Source organism: Crocuta crocuta, unplaced genomic scaffold, assembly GCF_008692635.1.
Source record: "Crocuta crocuta isolate KB4526 unplaced genomic scaffold, BGI_CrCroc_1.0 scaffold164, whole genome shotgun sequence".
Taxonomy (NCBI): domain Eukaryota; kingdom Metazoa; phylum Chordata; class Mammalia; order Carnivora; family Hyaenidae; genus Crocuta; species Crocuta crocuta.
The window spans coordinates 4,939,742-4,964,317 of record NW_027530016.1 but is presented as its reverse complement, the minus strand read 5'-3'; the positions used below and the strand labels follow the sequence as shown (position 1 = coordinate 4,964,317).

At 37.7% G+C, this 24,576-nt stretch overlaps 1 protein-coding gene across 27 annotated transcripts in view; it reads left to right on the top strand.

The window, feature by feature from the left end:
* The window catches only part of LOC144231725 (uncharacterized), a 374,679-nt gene that overhangs the window by 46,075 nt on the left and 304,028 nt on the right, over window positions 1-24,576 (top strand). For 25 of the 27 annotated variants that reach the window (XR_013335157.1, XR_013335161.1, XR_013335163.1 and 22 more), the window contains exons 3-5: window positions 9,900-10,064; window positions 18,778-18,872; window positions 22,418-22,485. Coding sequence is in view for 18 of the 27 variants with exons in the window: in XM_077764301.1 (XP_077620427.1) it covers window positions 9,900-10,064; window positions 18,778-18,872; window positions 22,418-22,485 (328 nt within the window). In the remaining 9 variants the exon portion in view is untranslated. The remainder of the gene's footprint in view (window positions 1-9,899; window positions 10,065-18,777; window positions 18,873-22,417; window positions 22,486-24,576) is intronic. The other 2 variants (XR_013335165.1, XM_077764306.1) reach the window with 2 other exon arrangements.

Genomic DNA, 24,576 nt, shown 5'->3' with positions numbered 1-24,576 from the left:
CAGAATGAAGTGTTGATGGAAATTATTTTTAAGAAGTACTTATTAGGTTCCTCCTGGGTACAGAGTCTTGAATCAAATCCTAGAGAGACAGATAAATTATAAACATCTCTGAGAAATATTGTATACAAGGATAAACGGACAGAACTGAACCATGGAAAGAATTCAGTGTGTTTGTATTGAATTTTTTTCAGGGAAACGTTATGACATAATTGGTTCAGAGTTTGCCCACTTGGGAATATTGAGCACTCACCAGGGGTCAGATACTTTATATAAACATTACCTCGTTTAATCCTTACAACAGTCTGGAGAGTCAGGAAAAATTGTGCCATTTTACAAAAGAGGAGAAAATGAAGCTCAAAGTGTTTTTAAAAACTGTCTCAAAATAGCATTGTTTGTGGGAATCAGAACCAAGACTTGAAGCCAAAACTGCCTGATTAAAAAAAACAAAAAACAAAAAACCTCCCCCCAAACAAAAAACCACCAACTCTGTTTCCTACAACTCACTAGACTGCCATACAAGCAAGTAGTCTCCTCTGTACCCTGGAGACACCTTCATCCAATTTCTCATTTTTAAATCAAAGATTATTCTGTTTTTAGGAAACAGCCCAAATCTTATTTCCCATATTCTGGCAGCTTCCAGACCAAGAAGCACTTGTACAGAAACTTGGACATTTTTAGGAAGTCATCAATTAGAAGTACTTTCATCACCATGGGCAATGTCTCCACCTCCCTTAAGCATCCTATCCTAGTTTAAACTTCTTTTTCAAGATTCAACTCAAGTAGTATCTCTTCCATAAAGCTTTTTCTTTTATTCACAACCAGATGTGATCTTTCCTTCCTCCAATAGCACTTTGTTTATAGCTCTATACGGTAGTACTTTGTATTTATTTTATGTATATTTATTGACTTAACAAGTGTTTATTGAATGCCTTCTAAGTATCCGGATACTCTATCTAAGTCACTGCTAAATGCTGAGTCTACAGAAATTAGAATTATGTAAAGACACCCCAACTTTCATTCACAGCCTGGTAGAACATGCTTGCTTTATGCCTTGGATAAGACTGAAAGTTCTTTTATGTTTCAACTTATGTCTTATTCATTTCAACACAAAACGTGAACCATGTGTTACATAAACCAACACATTGTCTTTCCCATAGCTGCTTTCAAAAGTGGTTGTTTAATTTAATTAGATTGAGGGGCACCTGGGTGGTTCAGTCAGTTGAGCGTCTGACTTCAACTGCAATCATGATCTTGTAATTCGTGAGTTTGAGCCCCACTTTGGGATCTGTGCTGACAGTTAGGAACCTGAAGCTTGCTTCAGATTCTGTGTCTTCCTCTCTCTCTGCCCCTCCCCTGCTTATGCTCTGTCTCTCTCTCAAAAAATAAATTATTTAAAAAGTATATTTAAATAATAATAATTTAATTAGGTTAAAATAACATGCAATACTTGCAGTGAAAAAAATCCATGTACCGTTATTTACAAGGAGAGTACAGCATTTGTATCCCTATCTTGTTACTCCAGATATATGAAAGTAAGACTTTTCTGAAATATAAAACTAGGAACTAAGTATGTGGAATTCCATGTTTATAACCATATTCCAGGACTCACAAGACTCTTAAATGTACACAATATGACATTAAATGCATTTTGAATATATTGCTGGTCAAATTAAATCCCAAGAAACATTAAATAAATTACATAATTAAAATGCCTTGGGCAATGTACTCACAAAGGGAATACCCACATATACCAGTCAACAAAAGCAAACAAAAATGATGTCAATTTCTTTCTATGAGTGTTATAAATTCTTCTATATTTTCCTTCAAGTGAAAAATAATGAGATGGTGAAGCTTCTTACAGGGTTGCTTTAAATTTTGTATGCATAGATAAGTTGATTCCATATGTTAGGTAGCCGAAGTCACATTGTTTTAAAGTCCCAAAGTGATTCAATTTTTGTCAATACTTCTCCTATCCGTTTAAGTTCTTACTCCTTATAGCTTATTTCTAGATCCAAATGACTTAGAATCTTCTTCCACTAGTAGCTTAAGAGAAGAAAGTATGTGTATATTTCTTCTTGAAAGAGTTTTGTTCCATCAACATTATTGGGGCAGTGTAGAAGGTCTATAAGAATGGATCTGTATTTTATTTCGTTAAAACGTTTCTTCTAGTGAAGGATAGATATCTTCTACAGTTCAAGTGGATTAGGTGTTTGCTGTGTCAATGATTTTTAGAACACCCAAATTTTACCTTTTCAGACAAAAATAATCCATATGCTGTTGGTGGAAAAGAGTCTGAGATAAGAACTAAAAGGTGAAAAGCTAAAAAAAATAATTTAACAACTCTACTACCTGATAAACTTAGAGATCTTTTTAAGGAANTCAGAAAGAAAAGAAAAAAGAGGGGGGGGGGGGGGGGTTGGGAGAAGGTTATGGAAACAGAACCAAATTTAAAATACACAAAGAAGTGGGATAGAGGTAGGAAGGTGGAGCTTCATGCCCAGTAGAATCCAGTGAGAAAGTCCCCCTCTTGAAAGTGAAGTATCCAGCATTGTGTAGGTTCTAATATTAGAATGAATGAGAGAGCAAGTTTTTCCAGCTTTCTAAACTGAAGTTGCAGGGAAGCAGGATGGGGCAGATGTTCTTTCTGTGTCCTAAGAACTCTCTTCCAGGCATCTCAGTGCAAGAGAATGTATTTGAAAGCTTCTCATCACCTATGTCCTGCTGAGCAGTTTTGACCTGGTTAAGTTCAGATATGTCAGTCAAGACTTTGAGCCAATACATCTCCTTTGTTATATTTTATATCTTCCTCTGGCTGTATTTGCTTTTTTTTTTTTTTTTTCATTCCCAGAGTCATATTTTGAGATTTTTCAAACTAACAGAAAATTTGACACAATGAATATTTTAATACCCTTCACCTATATTCATCATCTCCCTCTTTTTCCTTCTTTCTTCCTTTCTCTCTCTCTCTCTCTTTCTATCTCCCCCTCTCTCTCGCTACCTCTCTCTGCCATTTTTCCTGAGCAATTTGAAATGTAGTTACAGAAATCATCATAGTTCACCCCAAATATTACAATGCATCTCTTAAGGAGAAAAAATAACCCAACCAGGAAAATTAACAATACCGTCTACTCTCCATATTAAAATGTTCCCAATTACCAAAAATATATTTTTTCCAAAAATAGATCTTATAACTTTAAAACACAAAATTCAATGAATGATGAAGCATTGCATTTGGTTCTTGTCTGTTTAGCCTTTATAAATTTAGAAACCACATACCTTTATATTTGTTTTGTTTTTCAAGACATTGTTTTTTGTTTTGTTTTGTTTTTTGGAGGAGTACAAGCCATTATTTTGAAGAAAAGATTGCATTTTGAAGTTTCTGATTGCTCTTTAAGGAATGAATTCAAATTAAACATATTTGGAAAGAAGAGCATAGGTGTTACCGGTAATTTTTATTATATCACGTTAGGAGCATAAGGTATCAAATTGTCACACTAATAGTAATGTTGTTTGCTTGTTAGTTAGAGTTGATCATCAGATCTCTCTGAGATTCATAAAAGTACATTTCCTCTGAAAAATTCAATTAGTAAATAACTGGTGGGTTGAATCATTGGGTTTGACTAAATATCCTATTTTCTAACCACATTTCACCCTAAAGTGTTAGCATCCACAAAGAATCCTTGACTAATCTAGTTACTACATTGAGGGTTGCCAATAGTATTTCCCTAATTTTCCCATCTCTTTTATTTTTTAATGTTTTTGGTCATTTTGAGAGACACAGAGAGAGAGAGAGAGAGATTGAGAGAGAGAGAAAGAGAGAGAGCAGGGGAGTGGCAGAGAGAGAGGGAGAGAATCTCAAGCAGGCTCCACACTGTCAACATAGAGACCAATTCAGGGCTTGAACTCACAAACTGAGATCATGACTTGAACCGAAATCAGGAGCCCGTTGCTTCATTGACTGAGCCACCCCAGTGCTCCTTCTATTTCTTCTTCATTCATTCATTGATATTTTTCTGGAAGTACTTTAATTTATACCCCCCCCCACACACACACATATATGATCTCACAGGAATCACTACCACCACATAGATATTTGTATCAGTGTTATCAGTTTCTATAACTGATGCTCAAAGTGCCCAACTTGTGGCCAGTGGGAGCCTCTTCAACCTGCCTTCCATGTCATTTTCAAATGACCTTATTGTTTGTGAGTACCTCTTTGCTTTCTGCCATAGAGATTTCTGGCTCATCTGATGTTTTTCCTGCCTCAGAAGGAGGCAGAAATCAGCCACGTCAGCTATTTCATAAATGAGTTGCAGTTCTTTTTAGTGGGAAATGGAACATAGAAACCAACTCTAGAAGCTAGATGTGCCCTGTAGTAATGGGATGTCATTTCTTTGAGATTTTTTTCAGTAACCAGATTTCTCTCTCTCTCTCTCTCTCTCTCTATGTGTATGTGCATGTGTGTGTGTGGTATAACTTCCTTATATATTGATAGGTCTTCTCTGGGGTAGTAAATTTTATTATTTTTTAAAGATAATATTTTTAGAGCAGTTTCAGATTTATAATAATGATGCTATCTCTACCCATATCCTGGGGTAAATGAGAGGAATAGACAAATAATATATACCATGCCCTTTGAAAGGTATAAACTGCTATAAAGAACTTAGTGCATTGCCAGTGTTATTACTCATATATGTTCATAGTTGATCTGACATTTGGCTTTAGAAACATGCCGCAGAAATTTCCTCAGTTTGTCTGTAGTGCTAGATGTGTCTGCTCCTTTGATTTTTGTTAAAAGTATCATTTGAGAATTTCTCCAGTGTAGTATGTTCAATCTTGCATGCTTTTTATAAAGTTAGAAATTCAAAGTTTGGGAGGCCTGCTGTAACATAAGGAACAGACAAACATTGGCAGATTTGGAATATAAAGGTTTTCACTTTAATGCTGGCCCTTACTGCAATCAGCAAACTAAATTCCTTATCACATTTCTTCCTCCCAGCGAATGCCAACGTAGCAGAGTGCTCTCAAAAAGCATTTAATCATTGTGCAAGTCACAAGACAGCTTATTAATAAGTGATTATTTCTCATAACAAAGAAGCTTGTTATAATCGAAGCTATTGTTTATTCCTACAAGAAATGCTTTTCTGCTCAAAATGAAGTTTGTTCCTATTTTTAACAGAGTTTAAGTGTGAGCAATTAGAATGTAAAACTGGGTGAAGCAACAGAAAGTGGCTGGCAGGGTTCAAATATCAACCCACAACATTTTCAACTTGTTCTGTCTCACATGTCATTATAGACACACACACCTACTTTGAAGGATCCCACACACAGAGACCTGACACAAAACACTAGAATCATGGAAGCAAAGAGACTGTAGCAACATATGAAACGCTTGACCCACAAAAGACGAAACTGAGACTTAGTAGGAAACCCTTTGGGCCAAGTTCACAGTGCAGGTCAGTAGAAGAACAGAGCTAGAGTCCAGGTTTCCAAACTCCAGGTCCGGTGCTGCTCTGCAGGTGCGGCTCACCTGTCTGTAGAGCCAGAGGGGTAGACATTGGTTAAGTTAAACAGTCAAAGGGTAAACAGAACGTAACCTGGTTGAATGTGGGGAAGGCCAAAGGACAGAAGAGAAGCACATGAACAGATTCTTAGCTCATTCCCTGAAATCCTGCCCCTAAAATTTGGCTATTTAAGTCTGTAGTGATTCTGTGGTTCTGGCTGATGTTCCAGACATGGAAAGGAATGTTCTCTAGATATTTCCATGTAAATAAACTAATATAAAGGGTTTGCTGCTGCCACCAAGAGTACCAGTCACTGGGCACTCTGCTGCCTGCAAAAGTATCTTTATCCTCTTAGGCTTGTGTGCTTGAACAAGGGTGCTACCGTGCCCAGACCCCATGCATTAAGAGTTATGTTGTCCCTTGATGGCTTTCTCAGCAAACACTGTTGTTCTTAACTCCTGGACAGGTCAGTAAGAACTGAGTCTCGTCTCCCCTTCTTTTGGGATTATTCAGGGTCACAGTGTAGGGCAGGGGTGAGGGCATAGAGTATTCCTTTAGAATAAAATAGAAGAAATCTACAAAGAAAATGTGAAATTATATTAAAGGGACATGTATCCAAAACAAAGACAGACTTTTCAAGGAAACATAAAGAACAAAAATATATGTTAAATGGATCCAAAAATATTCTTGTGCTCAGAAGGCAAATAGAATTAAGGATGAAGGAAATAAGTAGAAAAAAAAACTAAAATAAAATAAATTTTAAAAAATTGTTTGGGGGAGTGGTAATGACAGAGGTGGTATTTCACTACAAGAAATACCTATTTACTGGGGCGCCCGGGTGGCTTAGTCGGTTAAGCGTCCGACTTTCTCCCAGGTCATGATCTCACGGTTCGTGGGTTCGAGCCCCNGCTTAGGTCATGATCTCGCGGTTCGTGGGTTCGAGCCCCGCGTCGGGCTCTGTGCTGACTGCCAGCTCAGAGCCTGGAGCCTATTTCAGAGTCTGTGTCTCCCTCTCTCTCTGACCCTCCCCTGCTCATGCTGTCTCTCTCTTTCTCTCCTAGAAATAAATAAAAAAAAAAAAACATTAAAAAAAAAAAAAAAGAAATACCTGTTTACTATGCATATCACTTGACCTGACTGCATAAAGAAATCAGATGCCAGAGTTGTTGTTAGGTCCTTAGTACAAATTTGTGCCAAAATGTTATATCCTATGGCCTTATATAAGTGTTCTGAAAGGGCTCTGTTAAGACACAAAGCACCACGAGTGACCTCATTCAGTCTGGAGAGCTAAGAGTGAAAGAAAAGCCATGCCAACCGATACAAGATGTTGAGCCAGTTGCATGCAGTTTAATTCATAAGGCCTCACAGGTGATTATAAAATGACCGCTTTGATTTTCTTTTTGTAATCACCTACTGAGAATACGAACGTAACGACAATTTATGTGTACCAGGTGAGTGGGGAAGTGTGCATAGAAGGAAGTCGGTATTTTTGGACTTTCTTGGTTCAGTCAGCTTTTTAATTTAACCCAGAAGAATGAGGAAAAACTAAGCCTTGGGTTTAACCCCCGGGCAGGGGAATAGGGAGGTAGAATGAAGACTGAAGCAAGAGGAAACAGGAAGCCACCCAACAGGACCAGAGACTTTCTGCCAACAAGGACTTTTTTCTTTGTAAGGATGAACTTGTACATTGAGGAAATTCAACAGCAGGCTTAATTCTTTAGGTGACTATTTTAAAAAATACAAGTAAAACATGGAAAATAGTCATACCCTTCAAAATATATGGCCCTTGGAATTTAAAGGATGTTGTCATAAAATGTAATTCAACTTTCACAAAAGTTCCTATTTGATACCCCTCCACCATCCCCACACTCCATGAATAGCGTGCTTTCAGCAATTTTCATTTTTTGTTCATACATAAGGTATTAGCTTACTCTCCTTCCCCCTTGGCCTCTGGCCTTGAGAGAGACTCTAAGTAATAATGCAGGAGGAGAGCAGCACAGGGCAACTTTTCAGTCTTTCCCCTTCCTACTTAGATGTCACACCAGCTCACCCAGCAACTCTTCATTCAAGAAATCCAGTGCAGAAACAAGAAGGTCATGGCAGGGTCATGAGTCACGAGAACTGGCTAAATTCTAAACCATTCTTGGGACATAATAACAAGTACCTACTAGAGAAAAGCAGCTGACTCTAAGAGGCTTCTTGACAGTATGGAATCGAAGTCCAGAATAGTCCCTCTGCACCATTGCTGCACATTAGAATCACCTGGGGGAGTATTTTAAAAATATATGTGCTCAAGTTCAACCCAAACTAATTAAATCAGAATCTGAGGGGGTTAGCCTCAGTATTATTAAGGCCCCTTGGGTAATTGTAATATGAAGCCAAGGGTGAGAACTAGTGTTCTAGAAGATCCAAGGAACGGATAATTAATACCATCCAGTTACTTATTAAGGGTGGTTTTCTAACAAAACATTTAATTAGTAGCTAATTAAGGCAGTGGAAATGGAGAATTAACCTCAGGCTTTGTCTTATTGCATTTTTTGAGATCACAGTCAGATACCAGTTTATAAATTGATAGGTTGCAGGAGGCTAAGGAAAATGGAACAGAGTAAACTGTGTGGGGAGATGGGTAGGAATCAGCCAAAGGGAAATACCCCAAATCCTGAAAGCAGAGACTGCATCTTGTTCATCTTTGAATTGACACCACCTAACTTAGCAAGTCTGCACAGAGTGGGTTCACAATATCTACCACTATCTGAATTATCAGGATAAGCTTCTTTTTGTCTGGGTTTCGTCTGGGTTTCTCTGATGGATCTTGATACTAGAGGGTTTTTCTCCTGAAAGCCAAGGGAAAGCTCTTGAGTAAGGCCCTCCTGACAAGCCCAGGTAGACATTTCGGGCACATTCAAACAGCTAATAATTTGGTGCCCCTCAAAATGGATATTCACTTTAAATATTGCCTGGGCATTGTTTAGTAGAGAAGTCAAAGTCTCTGTTCAGGAAGGACAGGACTGAGAAGAGCTGGTGGTAGTAATCTGGCTTTCTTCCATCATGTGAACAAATTAGCTCTGGACCTAATTTGCATATAGCATTTTACAAAACAAAAGCCCTTCAGTTAATTAATCCACCCTACTCAAAATAATTTTCATGATAATCTGTTGTCATTTAAGCTTATTGATGGAAGTGTCACCTATACCATCCCTAAGTACTTTGCTAATATTCCTGCTAATTACATCTGTATTTTTCCTCAAAGGAACATAGAAGATAAAATGTGATGCCTCTTTTACCTTTCTCCTGTTCCTCAGGGACTTACATGTGCCTTGTATAAGTTGGTACTCTGGGGCTGGCATATCTCTAAATCCATCTTATTTTCTTGATTAATTGCCAGTATCACCACACTACCTAGCAGTACCTCAGACATTTCCTGGTTTCTACTGGAAATTTCAATTCACTGCCAGGCCTTCTATTCATCTTCAAGTTGTTCACTCTGAGACATTGCTTGGATTCCTCACACTGACTGTAGAGCAGGCACCTACTGTTCTTCCTTGGAAACCCTGTGCCTCTACTTACTGTAATATTTGACTATCCAGAAATTCAGCCCACTGAATGTCACCTTTGAACATTTTCTCATACTGGTCTTTATCTTCTATCTTTCTATAAAAATATATTCTAAAAGGTTTGCCTCAAACCCTATCATTTAATAGAACCTTCCAGAACTAATTATCTTTTCTCTGAGCTTTCTGTGCTGTAATTATTCTGTGGCACTTATGCTATTTTACTTTACTATGTACATGTGGGTCTGTATTACTTGGACTCTTTTCGTTACAAGTGACATAAAACTCACTCAAACTGTCTGTAACAACAAAATATTTAACTGAGAAGTCAAGAAGCAGGACAGGCTTCCAGCATGGTTAAAGAACTTGAGTTCCAAATATGTGTGACTTCCATTTTCTCTCTCTGCTCTCCCCATGTGTTGGCTTCATCATGGTGGTAAGTTGGCTGCTGGCACCAACCATAACCTCCTCCCTCACATGTGGCAGATACAGGAAACAATATCCCATAATAATTAGAAAAAGAATTTTGAGTATTCTGCTGCCTATCCCCATTTCCAAAGAATCCCTCTACCCAAGGAAATGTCTTGCATTAATTGGTTGATGCCTGAATCAGTCACCATAGCTCTAGAGTTCGGCTTAGACCAGAGGTCAGCATTGCCACATACTTCAGCAGAGGGTACAAATTGGCTCACAATCCCTTTTGATAATCAAGTCTTATAGGAAGACAGACACACTCATTTGTTTACTTTCTCACTGTGGCTTCTACAAAAGGCATAGATGAGTAGTGTGACAGACTCTGTATGGTTCCACAAAGCCTAAAATATTTCACTTTGGCCCTTTCCAGAAAAAATTTGCCAATTCCTGCTTAAATCCAGTTTGGGACTATCCATGGAACTGAGCTTGGGGGTTAGTTCCAAAAGGAATGGCTGCTTTATCATGAAGAAAGAGGATCTCAAAAGGAAAATCAATGTCATACTAGGAGAGGAGAAGGAGGAGAGGTTCCTTGAAGGTACTGACCAAACTTAACTGATTTTCATACTTTGCACAACACTTTAAATGGAGTTAGGCTCAATTATGCTGTGTAGATTTGCTGAGTTGAATTGAATTGTTGCATTCTCTCCTGTAAACTTCCTCTTCCATTTCTTTTGGGTATGTAGATATTGAATACTTTAGAAATTCTGTTGGGTATAAAAAGCAACGTTTCTCCAACTTGCTTCCTCCATTACTTTGCTGAAGGAAATTATGGGATGTGACATTGGATTTGGAATCACCAACTCTTTTTATTTGCCCAAGTCAAGTGTAAACCCTAAAAATACTGAAAACTCCAAGAATGGAGAAGGATATGCTATATTTTTTAGAGAAAAATAAGACAGAAAATTCTGTAATTATACATTCAGGAAGATTTCCTCATTTGCTTGTTTCTCTTTTTTTAACAGAAACTTTTACAAATATGAGTCAAGTTTAGAAGTATATTCTTCCTTTTTTTATAGTTCCATAGTAAATGAATATTTTCATGGAATAACTAAATTGGGTCTATAAATTTTAGTTTGGAAGATTCCTACTGAATGATACAATTGACATTATCTGAAATAAGAATAAAGCAAAAAGTACATGTAATCATATATCTGACTTGAATATTTTTAATATACATAAGGCACATATTTTTCAGTTATTCTATTAAAGTACCAATTGTATCAAGAAGTCAGTGCATCAAAATCATTCCTATGTGATTATTAGCAGGTATGTTTTAGCCTACTTATTTATCTTTTTCATATAGTACTGATTTTGAATGAGAAGGGGCTGAAATAAGGAGGGAGGATGTAGAGCTGCAAAAATTGCCTATTAATTACAATAAAAATTACAACAGTATAAAAATATGCATATTCTCCTAATACCCAAAATATTCAGTATTGTATGTGAATATCAAGTTGAAAATGCAAAGGAAAAATATAATTTCCCAAACAAACCGCATCATTTCCTGCTGAAAGAAGAAATTGAATAGATGAGAATTTGATGCTGTAACATACTCTGAGTTCAGAATCCTGCAATTTTTAAGGATTAAAATACTAGGAGATTCAAAGCTGTGCAATTCTATCTGACATTTGGATTGTCATTTACTATTCAGCTCCCTGTTTCATCACCCTCACGGAAAAAGTACTCTCCAACTGCATGTTGGAGAAGACTGCTCCCCTATTTCAACCACACGCTGTGAAGGGAAATGCCCTGCATCCTAACACCTCATTTCTTGTCTTCCTGTTTGGATTATGCATTGCCCACAGTGGATTTCAAAACACCCTTGTAATGTTGTGGTATTAGAATCTCATTACCTGATATTTACCACTGATTTCCTTCCATTCAAAATATAATTTTACATCCTTAATTTCTTAGCATAAACAAACCACTTCCAATACCCACGTCTACTTGCACACCATGGAATTGGTAATAACTCAGATTCAGTTGTTCTAATTCACCATGGCTCTTTAGGGCTGCCTCCAGAGAGGCAAAAATTCTGTTTTCCTTGTAAATAGTAACCCACTGTTGCCTGAAGACTATGTCTAATTTATCTGATTTTACAAAGATATGCACCTGTAGCACTATACGTATTGAAATATCGAAACTGGTTTACATATTAATTTCCTGAAAAAACACCTTTAGCCTTTTAAAACTGTTCACTACTCAGTGATTTTCATGACTTTCATCCACAATTGTCAAGTCTCTGACTTTCCCCACACCTTCCACTCAATTTCTTACTCTTTATTACTTGAATAAGGTTTCAGACAACAGAGCTGGGGTTGTTTCCCCTATTTTATAAAACATCAAAAGTTAGGATACAGATTGTGGCACTTTTTTCCTCCTGAGTTGCCTTTTATTGCCATTCTACCTTATGGAATCTGATCCTCAAGAAGTTATTCATAGGTTATGTGCAAAGGTCCTTTTACATTCAACTACTTTCTTATATATCAGGTCTCACTACTCCCTTCTTTCTCCTCCTCTGCTTAGTCTACATATTTACTTTGTCCCCATAAGGAATAATCACAATTGAAGTATGTTGATACTACTTTACAATTTGGATGTTACTACATTGTAGCATTTTGTCCTATCACAGACATAAACTAAGAGATTATATTATAGTTTATAAAAATTTTCTCAAATGGATTACCACACAGAAAAAGGCTGTAGTCCACTTCTTTTTTTTTTTTTTTTAAATATTTTTTATTTATTTCTAGGAGAGAGAGAGAGAGACAGACAGCGTGAGCAGGGGAGGGTCAGAGAGAGAGGGAGTCACAGACTCCGAAAGAGGCTCCAGGCTCTGAGCTGGCAGTCAGCACAGAGCCCGACGCGGGGCTCAAACCCACGAACCGCGAGATCATGACCTAAGCGAAAGTCGGACGCTTAACCGACTAAGCCACCCAGGCGCCCCAGTCCATTTCTGTTTAAAATGTTGCCCATATAAACCAGGAAAAGGAAAGAGCGATGTCATGAGACCTTTGCTTTTTTGTTTGTTTTTTCATATCTATTTATTTTTGAGAGACAGACCATGAATGAGGGAGGAGAAGAGAGAGACACACACAGAGTCTGAAGCAGACTCCAGGCTCTAAGCTGTCAGCATAGAACCCAATGTGGGGCTTGAACTCATGAGCCATGAGATCATGACCTGAGCTGAAAGTCTGACGCTTAACCCATTCAGCCACCCACAGGCCCCAATGTCTTGGCACCTTTGTATTTGAAGTTAAATTGATGTGTGAATGCAGTTTTTGACTCTGTGCATGTGATTGCCTGTTTGCCTGTCTATATTCCAATGCATATCTCAGAGGATCCAAGTGACAGAGACCATGGTGTTAGAACAATGAAAATGCACCAGTAAAGGATGTATCCATTAAGTATGGAGAGGAGAGGACATATACAATGTAGCCCCACAGGTACATTAAATGAGTGTTAAGTAAAGAAATTAACCAGATAAGATGAAGTAGAATTTCTTGATTACTGCAGTAAGAGACTTCTAACTCTGCTGAGTAAGTCTTGAAGTAAATCAGACCTTGTTCAACAAGTAAATCTCAGTAAATCTGACATTTTGAAGTCTGGTTTCAGCAGAGAGGCTTGACTAGAATTGAGTAAAGATGTTGGTGTAATGGTTCAGGGTTGGTAAAAATGAGCAAGGTGAAGATTTTGAGGTGAGGGGTTCAAAGAATGTTAGGGAGTAAATACTTCACAGATACTTTCTTTTGAAGATTAAATGAGTCTTTTAGGAAATTTCTGGAATGAATAATAAAGTTGTTTGCAACTTGTTTTTATACTGTTGGTAAGAGTCTCCTGTAATAATAAGGTCATATTGATGTAAACTGTGGTAATACTAGATCATACATTTATGATTTCTGTAATATAGCAAAACATTTACTGTCTCCATATCTCATTTTCCCCATCTGTAAAATGGGAATGCTTTCATATCTGGCTGTTTGTGAAGACTCCATAAGATATTCATTAGGTTCTTTTTTTTTTTAATGTTTTATTTATTTCTAGGAGAGAGAGAGAGAGAGAGACAGCGTGAGCAGGGGAGGGTCAGAGAGAGAGGGAGTCACAGACTGAAACAGGCTCTAGGCTCTGAGCTGGCAGTCAGCACAGAGCCCGACGCGGGGCTCGAACCCATGAACTGCGAGATCATGACCTAAGCGAAAGTCGGACGCTTAACCGACTAAGCCACCCAGGCGCCCCATTCATTAGGTTCTTGCACAGTATTTGACCTAAGTCTTCCACAAATGCTATTTTTTCCCTCCTCCCTAATTTCTGGACTCTGGCACCAATGATTTAATCAGATTTATATTTTATTCTATATTTTTGAATAACTGGAAGTTTGTACTCTTTGATAACCTTCACCCATTTCCCCTATCCCCACACCCTCCCCAGGCAACTGCCATTCTACTCTTGAGGGCAATGGCCTCAAGTTCAATCCATGTTGTTGCAATAGTAGGATTTCTGTATTTTTTATGGCTGAATAATATTCCACTGTATATGTATACACCACATTTTCTTTATCTGTTCATCTACTGATGAATCTTAAGTTGTTTCCATGTCTTGGCTATTGTGAATAATGCTGCAATGAACATGAAGGTGCAGATAGCTCTTCAATATAATGATTTTATTTCCTTTGAACCTATACCCAGAAGTGGAATTGCTGAATCATATGGTAATTCTACTTTTAATTGTTTGAGGATGCTCCATACTGTTTTCCATAGTGGCTGTGCCGATTTGCATTTCCACCAACAGTGTACATAGGTTTTCTCTTATATCCTTTTGCTTTAGCCAGCTTTTAAATCTAATCCAAAATTTCCTTCCATCTACTTTCCTGTATCCCAGAGCTGCTGTAAATAATGATACAACCCTCCCAACTGCTCTTTTACAGGACGTTGTGGGAAATTGGTACAGAAGATCTTTTTATTTTAAACTTTTAGTTCTAATCATCTTGGGGGAAATAGATGTGAAGAAGTTGTACGTGTTCCAGATAGTTCAGGAAATTTGTGTCATGGTTATTCCCAGATTTATTGAAACACCCAGGCTGGGCCTTTCTTTTATTTAACCTGGCAAAACTATTTCTTAAAAGGGTCCCAGAGAGATTTAATTCATATGTATTTTTAAGTGACTGATAGCTTAATGTGTTACCTATAACAGGGCAATGTACATACCAATTTACCAACTAAGAGATTATGTATACAAATGAACAATGACCAAATCATACATGACAATAGAAATCTGACCCACAATCTCTGCAGCAACCAGTCCAGGAAGCCAAACCACAACTTCTGCAATAATTGTAGGACTTGGTCAATGACTGCTAGCTTACCTATTTTTTGCCTCCCACTCAAATCAAAATCAGTCAAAGAAAGCCAAACATGATCTCTAAAGCAGTCAGATAGATGCTGTGCTTCTAATTAGCCCGGCTTGTAGGCCAACAACCTCCAATCAGAGCATACCTAAAACCTTCCCCTTCTCTCTCACCCTATTTTTACTATACTGCTTTCCCATTACCCAGCCTGTCTTTGAGTTTCAGCCAAATACAAAGACTCCTTTGCTGTAGAAAATTCCAAATAAATAACCTCTGATTGTTCTCATTTAGGTGGTCATTCGTTTAAACATAATAAGACTTCAGCAAAATCCAGGGTCCCCAGTCACTTCCAGAGACCCATTTACTAAACATATTACTCAAGTGTGAACCCCTAGTTCCCTCTTTTTCTTCCAGCTTCCATTGACTTGACTATACTCAACAGGGGCAAGCTACAGTCCTGTCAATGGATCTTACCAGAAGTCAGTATTAACTGAGGCTTTCTTCATCACCTTAATTAGCAGCGCTCATGTTGAAGCCCCACTGATGGACCCCATGAGTTCAAAAATGTATCTCTAAGGAGTAGGCCTCAATAGCAGAACACAAGTAGGTGACAAAGAAGTTTAAGATGAAACAGAGCAATCAATCCCCTACTTACCAAAAGCCAGACCTTAAGGTTTATGACAAAATATCTGATTTATGTCCCCACTTTCATTGGCCAGAGAAACACCCAGGTGTCTTCTTATGTTTGAATAAATATTTTTTGTGAGATTTAATGCTCAAAGAAATCCTGTGACATCAATAGATGAGAAAACCAAAGTTCAAATATATGAGCATGTCCACAACCAACCAAAAATTATCTGGATGATTACCAAAGACAAAGGCCAGAGATTCAAGTCCAGGTGGTCTATTCAAAGTTCTCTCTGTTATATGCTAACAAAGTACATAGCGTGTTTCTGAAACAACAATTTCACACGAGAAACCAATGTCAAGCTCATAGAAATGAAGATGTATTCAGTTAAATCAACATGAAATTAATTAGCTCTTCCATTGTACTAGATAGGCTAGGGGATCTGTATATTGTCTGCTTTGACTTCTGTCATGACCCTTAGCACATTGTTCTATAATCATCAGATAGTCTTCAGTGTCCCCTTGATGTTAGGGACTGTGACATATTTCTTTTTGTGTCTCCAGTCTTAACAATTTGTAACACATCACAGACTCACAATAAATGTTTGCTGAATAAATGTAGAAGTTTCGTGAGGCAGTCAAGAGTTTTCAAACCAAGAGCTGTATTTGCACAATTTATGGAAATTAGTCAGGTCAGTTCATCTACCTGGGACTTGCACTAGATTAGTGCTTCTCAACCTATTTTTTCATTAATTATTCCCTTAAGGAGTCTTTTTTAGACATTTAAAAAATAGTCAAGGTCTCATAACATTTTAGTATATTGGTTTATCTAATATATGTATATCTGTGTTTTATACATAAAAATAGGAAGATCTTTTTCTTACCCTCCAAAAACCAATATTGGCCCCATTGAAAATATATAGCACTACATGGCTGATGTCTATCCCAACTACAAAATGTTGTAATTATTCGATTTCTTAAGTTTTACAATGATTACAAATGATGTGTTAGTCCTAAGGTTGGTAAAGAGCTGTGTAAAACCCAAAGAGGTGATTGATTGTAAAAATTACAGAATCAGGGCAAGACCAAAATTATTCTGATCATATATAATCAGGCTGCTTCTATTCTAAGCATGGACACTGATTTTTGACCAGGGATCAAAATCTTCTTGTGGTTATAGCTTTCCAGTTTGTACCATTGATCTCCCAGAGGCCCACACGCTGGTAGACTTCACTCAGAAATGATGTACATTAAAGAAAAACCTCCAATCCTGGAGTGAGCAAGCCAAAGTCTATAAAAGTGAACTGCTCAGCAGGGACAGTAACATTGCATCTTTAATTTGAACATTCTGATTTTTTTCCTAAGTATTTATATACATCTTGGGTAGTCTCTTGGCTTAAAATCAAGTAACAAGCATATTCTTACAATGAACCTAATTAATAATTTGTGCCTGGATTTATACTGCATTACAATTGAATAAAGATGAAAAGAATAATTTGTCCCGCTCAACTACATGCTGCTCTGAAGTTGTATAGGCTCATATTTACTTTTTTGTTTTTGAGAGAGAGAGAGAGAGTGAAAGCAAGTAAGAGGGCAGAGGGAGACAGAGAGAATCTTAAGCAGGCTCCAGCATGGAGCCTGATGTGAGGCTTGATCCCACAACCCTGGAATCACGACCTGATCCCAAATCAAGAGGCAGATGCTCAACCGACTGAGGCACCCAGGTGGCCCTCAATTTTAGATTCTTACACAGTTGTGTGTGTGTGTGTGTGTGTGTGTCTGTGTCTGTGTCTGTGTCTCTCTTTCCCTCCCTCCCTCCATCAGAATGTTCCAGTATGATCGATGGACAAATGAATTCTACAACAAATCCAAGCTATATCATAATAGGTCATGATGAAACATTAGAGTGATACTGACTTCAAAAATATTGCCATGGTAACCAGCAAAATTTGGATTTGAATGCAGTGAGAGAAAATGACTATCTCTCAACAAACAAAAGAAAAAATAACAGTCATGGGTACAGAGTGATCTTGCCTTAGTAACCTGATTAACAAAGCTGTCTGTAAGGAGTATCACTCAGTGGTACCATTGCCCTTCGTTTCCTTGGCACTGAAATGAATAAACAGTGGGACAAAGAAAACAAACTATGGCTGAGTAATAAGCTAATAAATACTCTGGTTATAAAATATAGTATTTGGTGCTTTGTTGCCAGTGACTGTGCTTTGAATGAACAGATTTCAGTAGGGGTTTAAAATAGTTTTAATGTACTAAAAAGAGAGAAATGTCAAAACCCAGATTTAGTCCATCTCTGGTAATTTTAGCTCATGACGGTCACAGGTCTCTGCTCAACATAATTTCAAAGCCTATGCTCCTCTCACCAGACTTCCCTGAATAATGCCGAGTCAAACTAATCCCCAGAAGTTTTCTCCAGGTAATCACTTCATCACCCACTCAATCAGATGGGCTTTCCACGCAGTTCATCTTTTTTTCCCAAGTGTTCAGATTTTCAGATTTGGTTGTACAAATCATTAGAATACGCTTGCCATTAAAAGATATATGTGCTGTTGCATATTTGATGATATTGTTTTGAAGTTGGAACCATCCTGTTTGAAAACAGCAGTTGCCATAGGAACAGGTTTTCCAACTAGATCTTACAAGGAGAAGCGTGTCATAAATAATTGCCAATGCCCTGAGAGAGCTGTTAAACACCCAAAGAAAGGCAAGAAAAGAAAAAGAAGAGATGCCAGAGGACAGCCATAGAGTGACATTCCACAGGGAAAAGGCCAATGCTGTCTAAATACCCTATATTCCAATGAAGGTAATAAATTAAACTTTAAGATTCCAAATCAATACCTGAAATGCAGTGCTGAGTTAATTCTAGTGCAGAGTTAAAAGAAAAGTGGTCATAAATAAAAGACCACAATCACATTCTGTATTAATATGTCTCCCATCCAGGAGTGAATTAATGGCACTCAGTTCCCTGTTACATAAATGTAATAACATAACTCAAAGAAAAAAAAAAAGCATACATTATGGTTCAAAGACTCCTTCCTAAATGCACAGATTTCTCTTCAGGAAGAGCTGCTCTGCCATAAAGTGCTTGGCAGCCAGGATGCGGGGACTGGCCTGGTGGTGAGATCCAGAAATGCAGGGAGCTGAGACTCAAGCCCTTTGCTCTGGGCTCTCTCCTTTGTTGCACAGAGTGTTGGCTTTTAATCTTGTTTCTTCCTCTCCTTTTCTCTCCAAACCCTCTCCTCTCACGTTAATCTCTATCTAGTTCCAGCCCAAGTTCCAGCCCTGATGATTTTGCATGAGAGAAGTCATCGTCACCTGGGATTGACATCTAGTTGGAAGGGAACAGAAAGAACTCTGGTATGTCTGGGAGTTCTGGGAGGTCAACAAAGTATACTGAACACCTGGAGTTCCTGTGGAAGAGGGAAAGCTATTCTCACCCATATTTATTGAAGGGACAGACCCATAAGGACTCTCTTGACGTGGACCATGCCCTACTTTTAGTGGAAAACTGAAAAACAAATCAGACCCTGGCTCTGCATCAGAGTTCCTCCTCATTCAGGCTCTCATTGCTTCTAGAAGCCTCTTCAGTGGTGGGATGAAACCCTGGAGCCAACAAGTACATAGTGCCTTCCTTTGTTCCCCTTACCGTAGCTCTAATGGGCTGCATTATTGTCAAACTATATACTAGGAGAATGCAACCAAATTATTTAAGAAAATGCAGACCACATATACATAGACAAATTTCCAAAGTTCTTGATAGTAAGAGCATGACTGAATCCCCAAAGAGTCAGAAGGTGCTGGTCTCCTCTTTCCTTTTTTGCTGTCTTCCCGTGGTGCATGTGGTTTACACGGGTCAAGATGCAAACCTGAGTTTTAATCCAAGGAGCATGTTTGCTGTACTGCCTAGAAAAAATCATTAAGCCCAATGATTCTGGCAGCAATTAGGGCAACTTTTTTTCAATCTAGAGCCAGAGACAGGGCAGGCGAAAATGATCCTTTGAAAATAAAGTGCATTGCTGGAATTACAAAGAGAAAGAAGAAAAGGAAGGAGGAAAATGGGTAGGGAAGAGAAAGAAGAGAAAAAACACTGCAAACTTTTGTAAAGTGCTCTGTCGAGACAGAACTTCCTCAAGTTCTCTATAGTAAAGCCCAGGATGTATAGCAGATGAATATTCTTTTTTAAAGTCTGGAAGTTCTGCAATTGAAGACCCATGTGTCTGAGAGTTCCTTAAAAGTATCAATATGACTGTGTTTAAATAAGTAAGCACGTAAAGCATACTCTGATCTCAGAAAGTAGAAACCAGAATAAATAGGGCCAAAGATACTATTAAAGATTAAGAAATGATGATTATGAATTTCATAAGTTTTCAGAATGAAAGGACTTGAAAATATAACATATTAAATTAATTTATTATTAGTAAAGCTAATTCTAATTCCTTAGAATTAATTTTAAATAATAATAATGTTGAATTGTATGGTTTTCCTTCTGTTTCATCTCACTTTCCTTTGGGCCCAGCCAGGAGCCTGGGTTCATGAGAGCTGATAGGGAGTCTGAGGGCCCTGGGATCTACCCAGGGCCTCTGGAGCCAGCAGGTACCAGGGTGAACCGGGGTGGAAGGGTGGGAGAGAGCTGGGCTCCCAGAAGCCCCCTGGAAGCCTAGTGCTACAGAAGCCACCTGGGGTTGCAGGATTGGCTGGCGCCGTTAGAGCTGACAGGCACCACGGTGAGCTGGGGGCCTGAATTCCTGGGACACCCAAGGGAGCCACTTTGGGGCAGGCCATCTCTTGGGTCAGCAATGGGGTTGGTGCTCACTTTACTCTCCTTCCACAGGGAAATTGTTCCCTTCCATGCCAGGAGGCTGGGGCGTAGGGGATGGGTGATGGAGTATATAAATGTATTATTTCTACCCTCTTCTATGCATTTTTAAAAAAATTTCTGTGCTCCCCCAAACTGCTGTAATACCTTACATGGAAACCTTGACTCTTTTGATAGTATTTTTATGGTTCTGGCATATGGACTACAAAATCCCTAAGCTTGAAATTCAACAGAAATCAATTTAATACCTAAGGACAGCCATTCGGGGCTGTTTTAATGACTTCCATCCATTAACATAGAAGAAGTCAAGAAGAACATGAGTAAAAACCAAAAATGTGGGCAGAAATTGGAGAAGCACACACAGATAACATCTATCATTTCTGCTTAAACACTTTGTGGCCACTCTACAAAATATATGAGATAATGATGACCTAAATGGGGTGGGAGGCAGTAGAAAGAGACATTTTGAAAAAGAAAATGGAGTGTGATTTAGTGAATGAAAGAACGATGGAATCTAAATTCACTTTAATCAATGATTTTGAACTAGGCAATTTGCAAAATAATAATAATAATAATAATTAAAAAAATAATTCCATGAATGGAAAAATGGAAATGGAGAGAGAATTTGTTTTGGGGTTAGAATGATTAAGTCAGCCCCTAGGTATGTTTCATCTAATGTGACCACATAGCACAATGATGAGATAATCATAGTACAGAAAAAAAGGATGGGGCTAGAGGCATAACTTTTGACGCCATCATTAATACACCTAAAAGTAGATAGAGATGATTTATATTTTAAGGCAGTATTTTGAAAGCAGATACTGAACAACAGAATAAATAAAACTGTTTGAGGTTTTGCTTTAAACAACACTGTCTCTCTTGTAGATAACATAGAAATAGTTCTCAGATTTTACCCAGAGTCATAATCTGTGACTTTAAATTGGAGGTTTGGGGCCATTTTTGTTTAATGTTTTTTGATATGATTGAATTTGGCTCTCCACTGCCATTTGTTTTATTTTAGTTCAAAATGTTTTTTGTTTCTCCATTTCTTTTTCCTGACTCCTTTAGGATTAATAAAATATTTTTTTATATTGTTTCAATTCCTCCATTAGTCTGTTAGCTATACCTCTTTATATTGTATTTCCTTTCTTTCTTTTCTTTTTTTTTCTTTGTTAGTTATTGTAGGAATTACAGTATGCTCCATTTATTTATCCTAATCGACACTGTCCTACATTAAACATGATATATTTATAGCACTGTGGCTTCATTTACTCCCTACCTTTATGTTTTTGTCATAGGTATTACATATATAAACTATAGATTTTATAAATCCCACAGCACAGTATTATAAGTTTTGCTTAATACTGTCATATGCCTTTTTTAAAAATTGAGCGAAGAAAACATATAGGACTATATGTTTATTCACATATTTAGCACGTAAGTTACTTTCTATTATATCATATAAATTAGAGTTTCCATTTGATCTCATTTTCTCTAAGTATAATTTCTTGTAATGCAGGTCAGCTAAAAATGAATTCTCTATGTTTTTTCTACCTGAAAACTCTTTCATTTGTTTTTATTCTTTTTAAATTTTTTTTAAAATGTTTTATTTATTTCTAGGAGAGAGAGAGACAGCGTGAACAGGGGAGGGTCAGAGAGAGAGGGAGTCACAGACTGAAACAGGCTCCAGGCTCCGAGCTGGCAGTCAGCACAGAGCCCGACGCGGGGCTCGAACCCACGACCCGCGAGATCATGACCTAAGCGAAAGTCGGACGCTTAACCGACTAAGCCACCCAGGCGCCCCTTTTTAAAAAATTTTTAACATATAATTATTTTTGAGAAAGAAAGACAGAGTGTGAGTGGGGGAGGGGCAGAGAGAGAGGGTAAGACAATTTGAAGCAGGCTCCAGGCTCTGAGTTATCAGTACAGAGCCCAACACAGGGCTCAAACTCATGAACCACAAGATCATGACTGGAGCTGAAGTCAGAGATTTAACCAATTGAGCCCCTCGTTTGTTTTTATTGTTGAAGAATATCTTTGGTGGAATAGCATCTCAACTGACAAGTTCTTTTTTTTTTTTCTTCAGCACTTTAAAGATATTACCCTACTGTTTGTGAGCTTCACGGCTTCTGATAAGAAGTTTGCCATCATTTTGTAAGTAATGGGTCATTTTCTCTCTGACTGCTTTCAAGATTTTTTCTTTATCTTTGGTTTCCAGTAATTTAAATATATTTCAAGTGTGGCTTTTCTTTGTTTCTCTCTGAATGAAGTTTGCTGAGCCTCATAAATGTCAAATTTATATCCTTCATCCCAATGGAGAAATTTTTGGCCACTGTTTCTCTAAATTTTTTCTGCTCTATTATTTATTTCTTCGCCTTCTGGTTGAATCGCATACATATTTGACCAGTCATTAGTATTCTAGATGTCACTTTCTTCGCCTTCTGGTCGAATCACATATATATTTGACCAGTCATTAATATTCTAGGCATCACTGAGGGTCTGTTCTTTATTTTGCTCATCTTTCATCCTTATGTTGGATAATTTTCAATGATCAATCCTCAAATGCAACAATGTTTTCCTATGCAATCTAAAATTTTCTTTCAGATATTGTACTTTTGGTTCTAAATTTTTCAATTTTTATATTTTTAGAATTCCTATTTCTCTTTTGAGATTCCTCAGCTGGTCATTTACTATAACCACATTTTTTAAGTGGTTCAAAAAAACCACATTTTTAAAAGATGTACATAATATCTTCTTAAAAATCTTTGTCTCCTAGTTGTTAGATTTAGTTTTGAATGACTATATTTTTCGGGGCTGTGATGCTATATTCCTATTTCTTCTCAGGTCTGGTAGTGCATAGTGTATGCATTAGATTGTGGACAAGAGATTGTGGGGAGTCTGAATTATGGCTTCACCCTTTAGAGGGTGTTGACTTTTGTTCTGTCAAGCAATCCAGTTACCATGGGATGATATTGGTTCTGTCAGAGTGACTCCTTTGATCTGTTGTGGCAGATTTCTTTTGGGTTTGAATTTAGAACTGTGGTATGTCCTTTACCATAGATGTGATAATATCCATAAAATATCCAAAATGTGGTTACTGTGAGGTCCCTAACATTGACAGTACTAGCTTCCCAGCAAGGCCTCTCCACTCTGATGGGGCTAGAATTCCAATGTCTTCCAGAACTGGAGAACCTCTAATATCAGCTGACCTCTTTCAGGTCTCAGTCTTTGTAGACAGTCTCTGCTAGACCTTATAAATACGTCTCTGCATTGTGTGCAGCCCAGTCCTTGGGCAATTATATATGAGGAACTCCCACATAGATATCTGGGTTCTTCTCCCTCTGATCAGCCACCCCTTTCCTAGTATGCTGCCCCACAAACTTCAACTTTTTAGTCAGCATGGAATTTTGATCCTCTGTTTCCTCAACCCAGAAATTTAGCCCACTCCTCTGCTTGGTGTCCATCTCCCTGTTGTACAAAGCAAGTACCTGAGGTGAAAATCCAGGGAAATCGTGGTCAATCACTGGGCTCATATTGTGTTTGCCTTTTCTCAAGGATCATAGTCCTACATTGTCTTTTGTTCAATGTTTGAAAACAGTTACACTGTGTATTTTGTTCAATTTTGTAGTGTTTTGTTTTGTTTTGTTTGAGAAGGCAAGTTACCTTGTGACCAAAAGCTAAAGTCACCTGGCCAAAAGCTGAAGTCTTTTTTTTTTTTTTCATGATAGCTATCAGCCCTTGACATATTATAGTCTTTTAGTTGATTTTCTTATTATAAGTCTTCCCCCATCCCACTTTGATTGAAATGTCCAAGAGAGCCAGTATTTTGCCTGTTGTTCAATGCTTTTACTACCTCATCAAGAATAGTAACTAAGACATAAGAGCTTTTTAAAAATGTCATTCATCATTCAAATAATTAATGAGCAATTTCCATAATCCCACTCCATAATCTCATGTCCATAATCTCACATATTCTCAGTAAATTGGCTTTTTAAAAAAATATTACAACTTTTCAGTTTGTTTCTATAATTGTAAAACAAAGATCCCTAAACTCGTATAACTCAGCTGACAACTCTTACCAATATTTAATTGTCAGAGTAGCAGTGGTATCCTTGTAGGGTCTGTTTATATCCACCATTGTTTGCCACATTCCAAGTTCATCCTTTTATTATAAAATGTATCATACCTGTGAATATGGATGTCTGTATACTAGTGTACATAATGTTTTGAATAGTTTCAGAAATA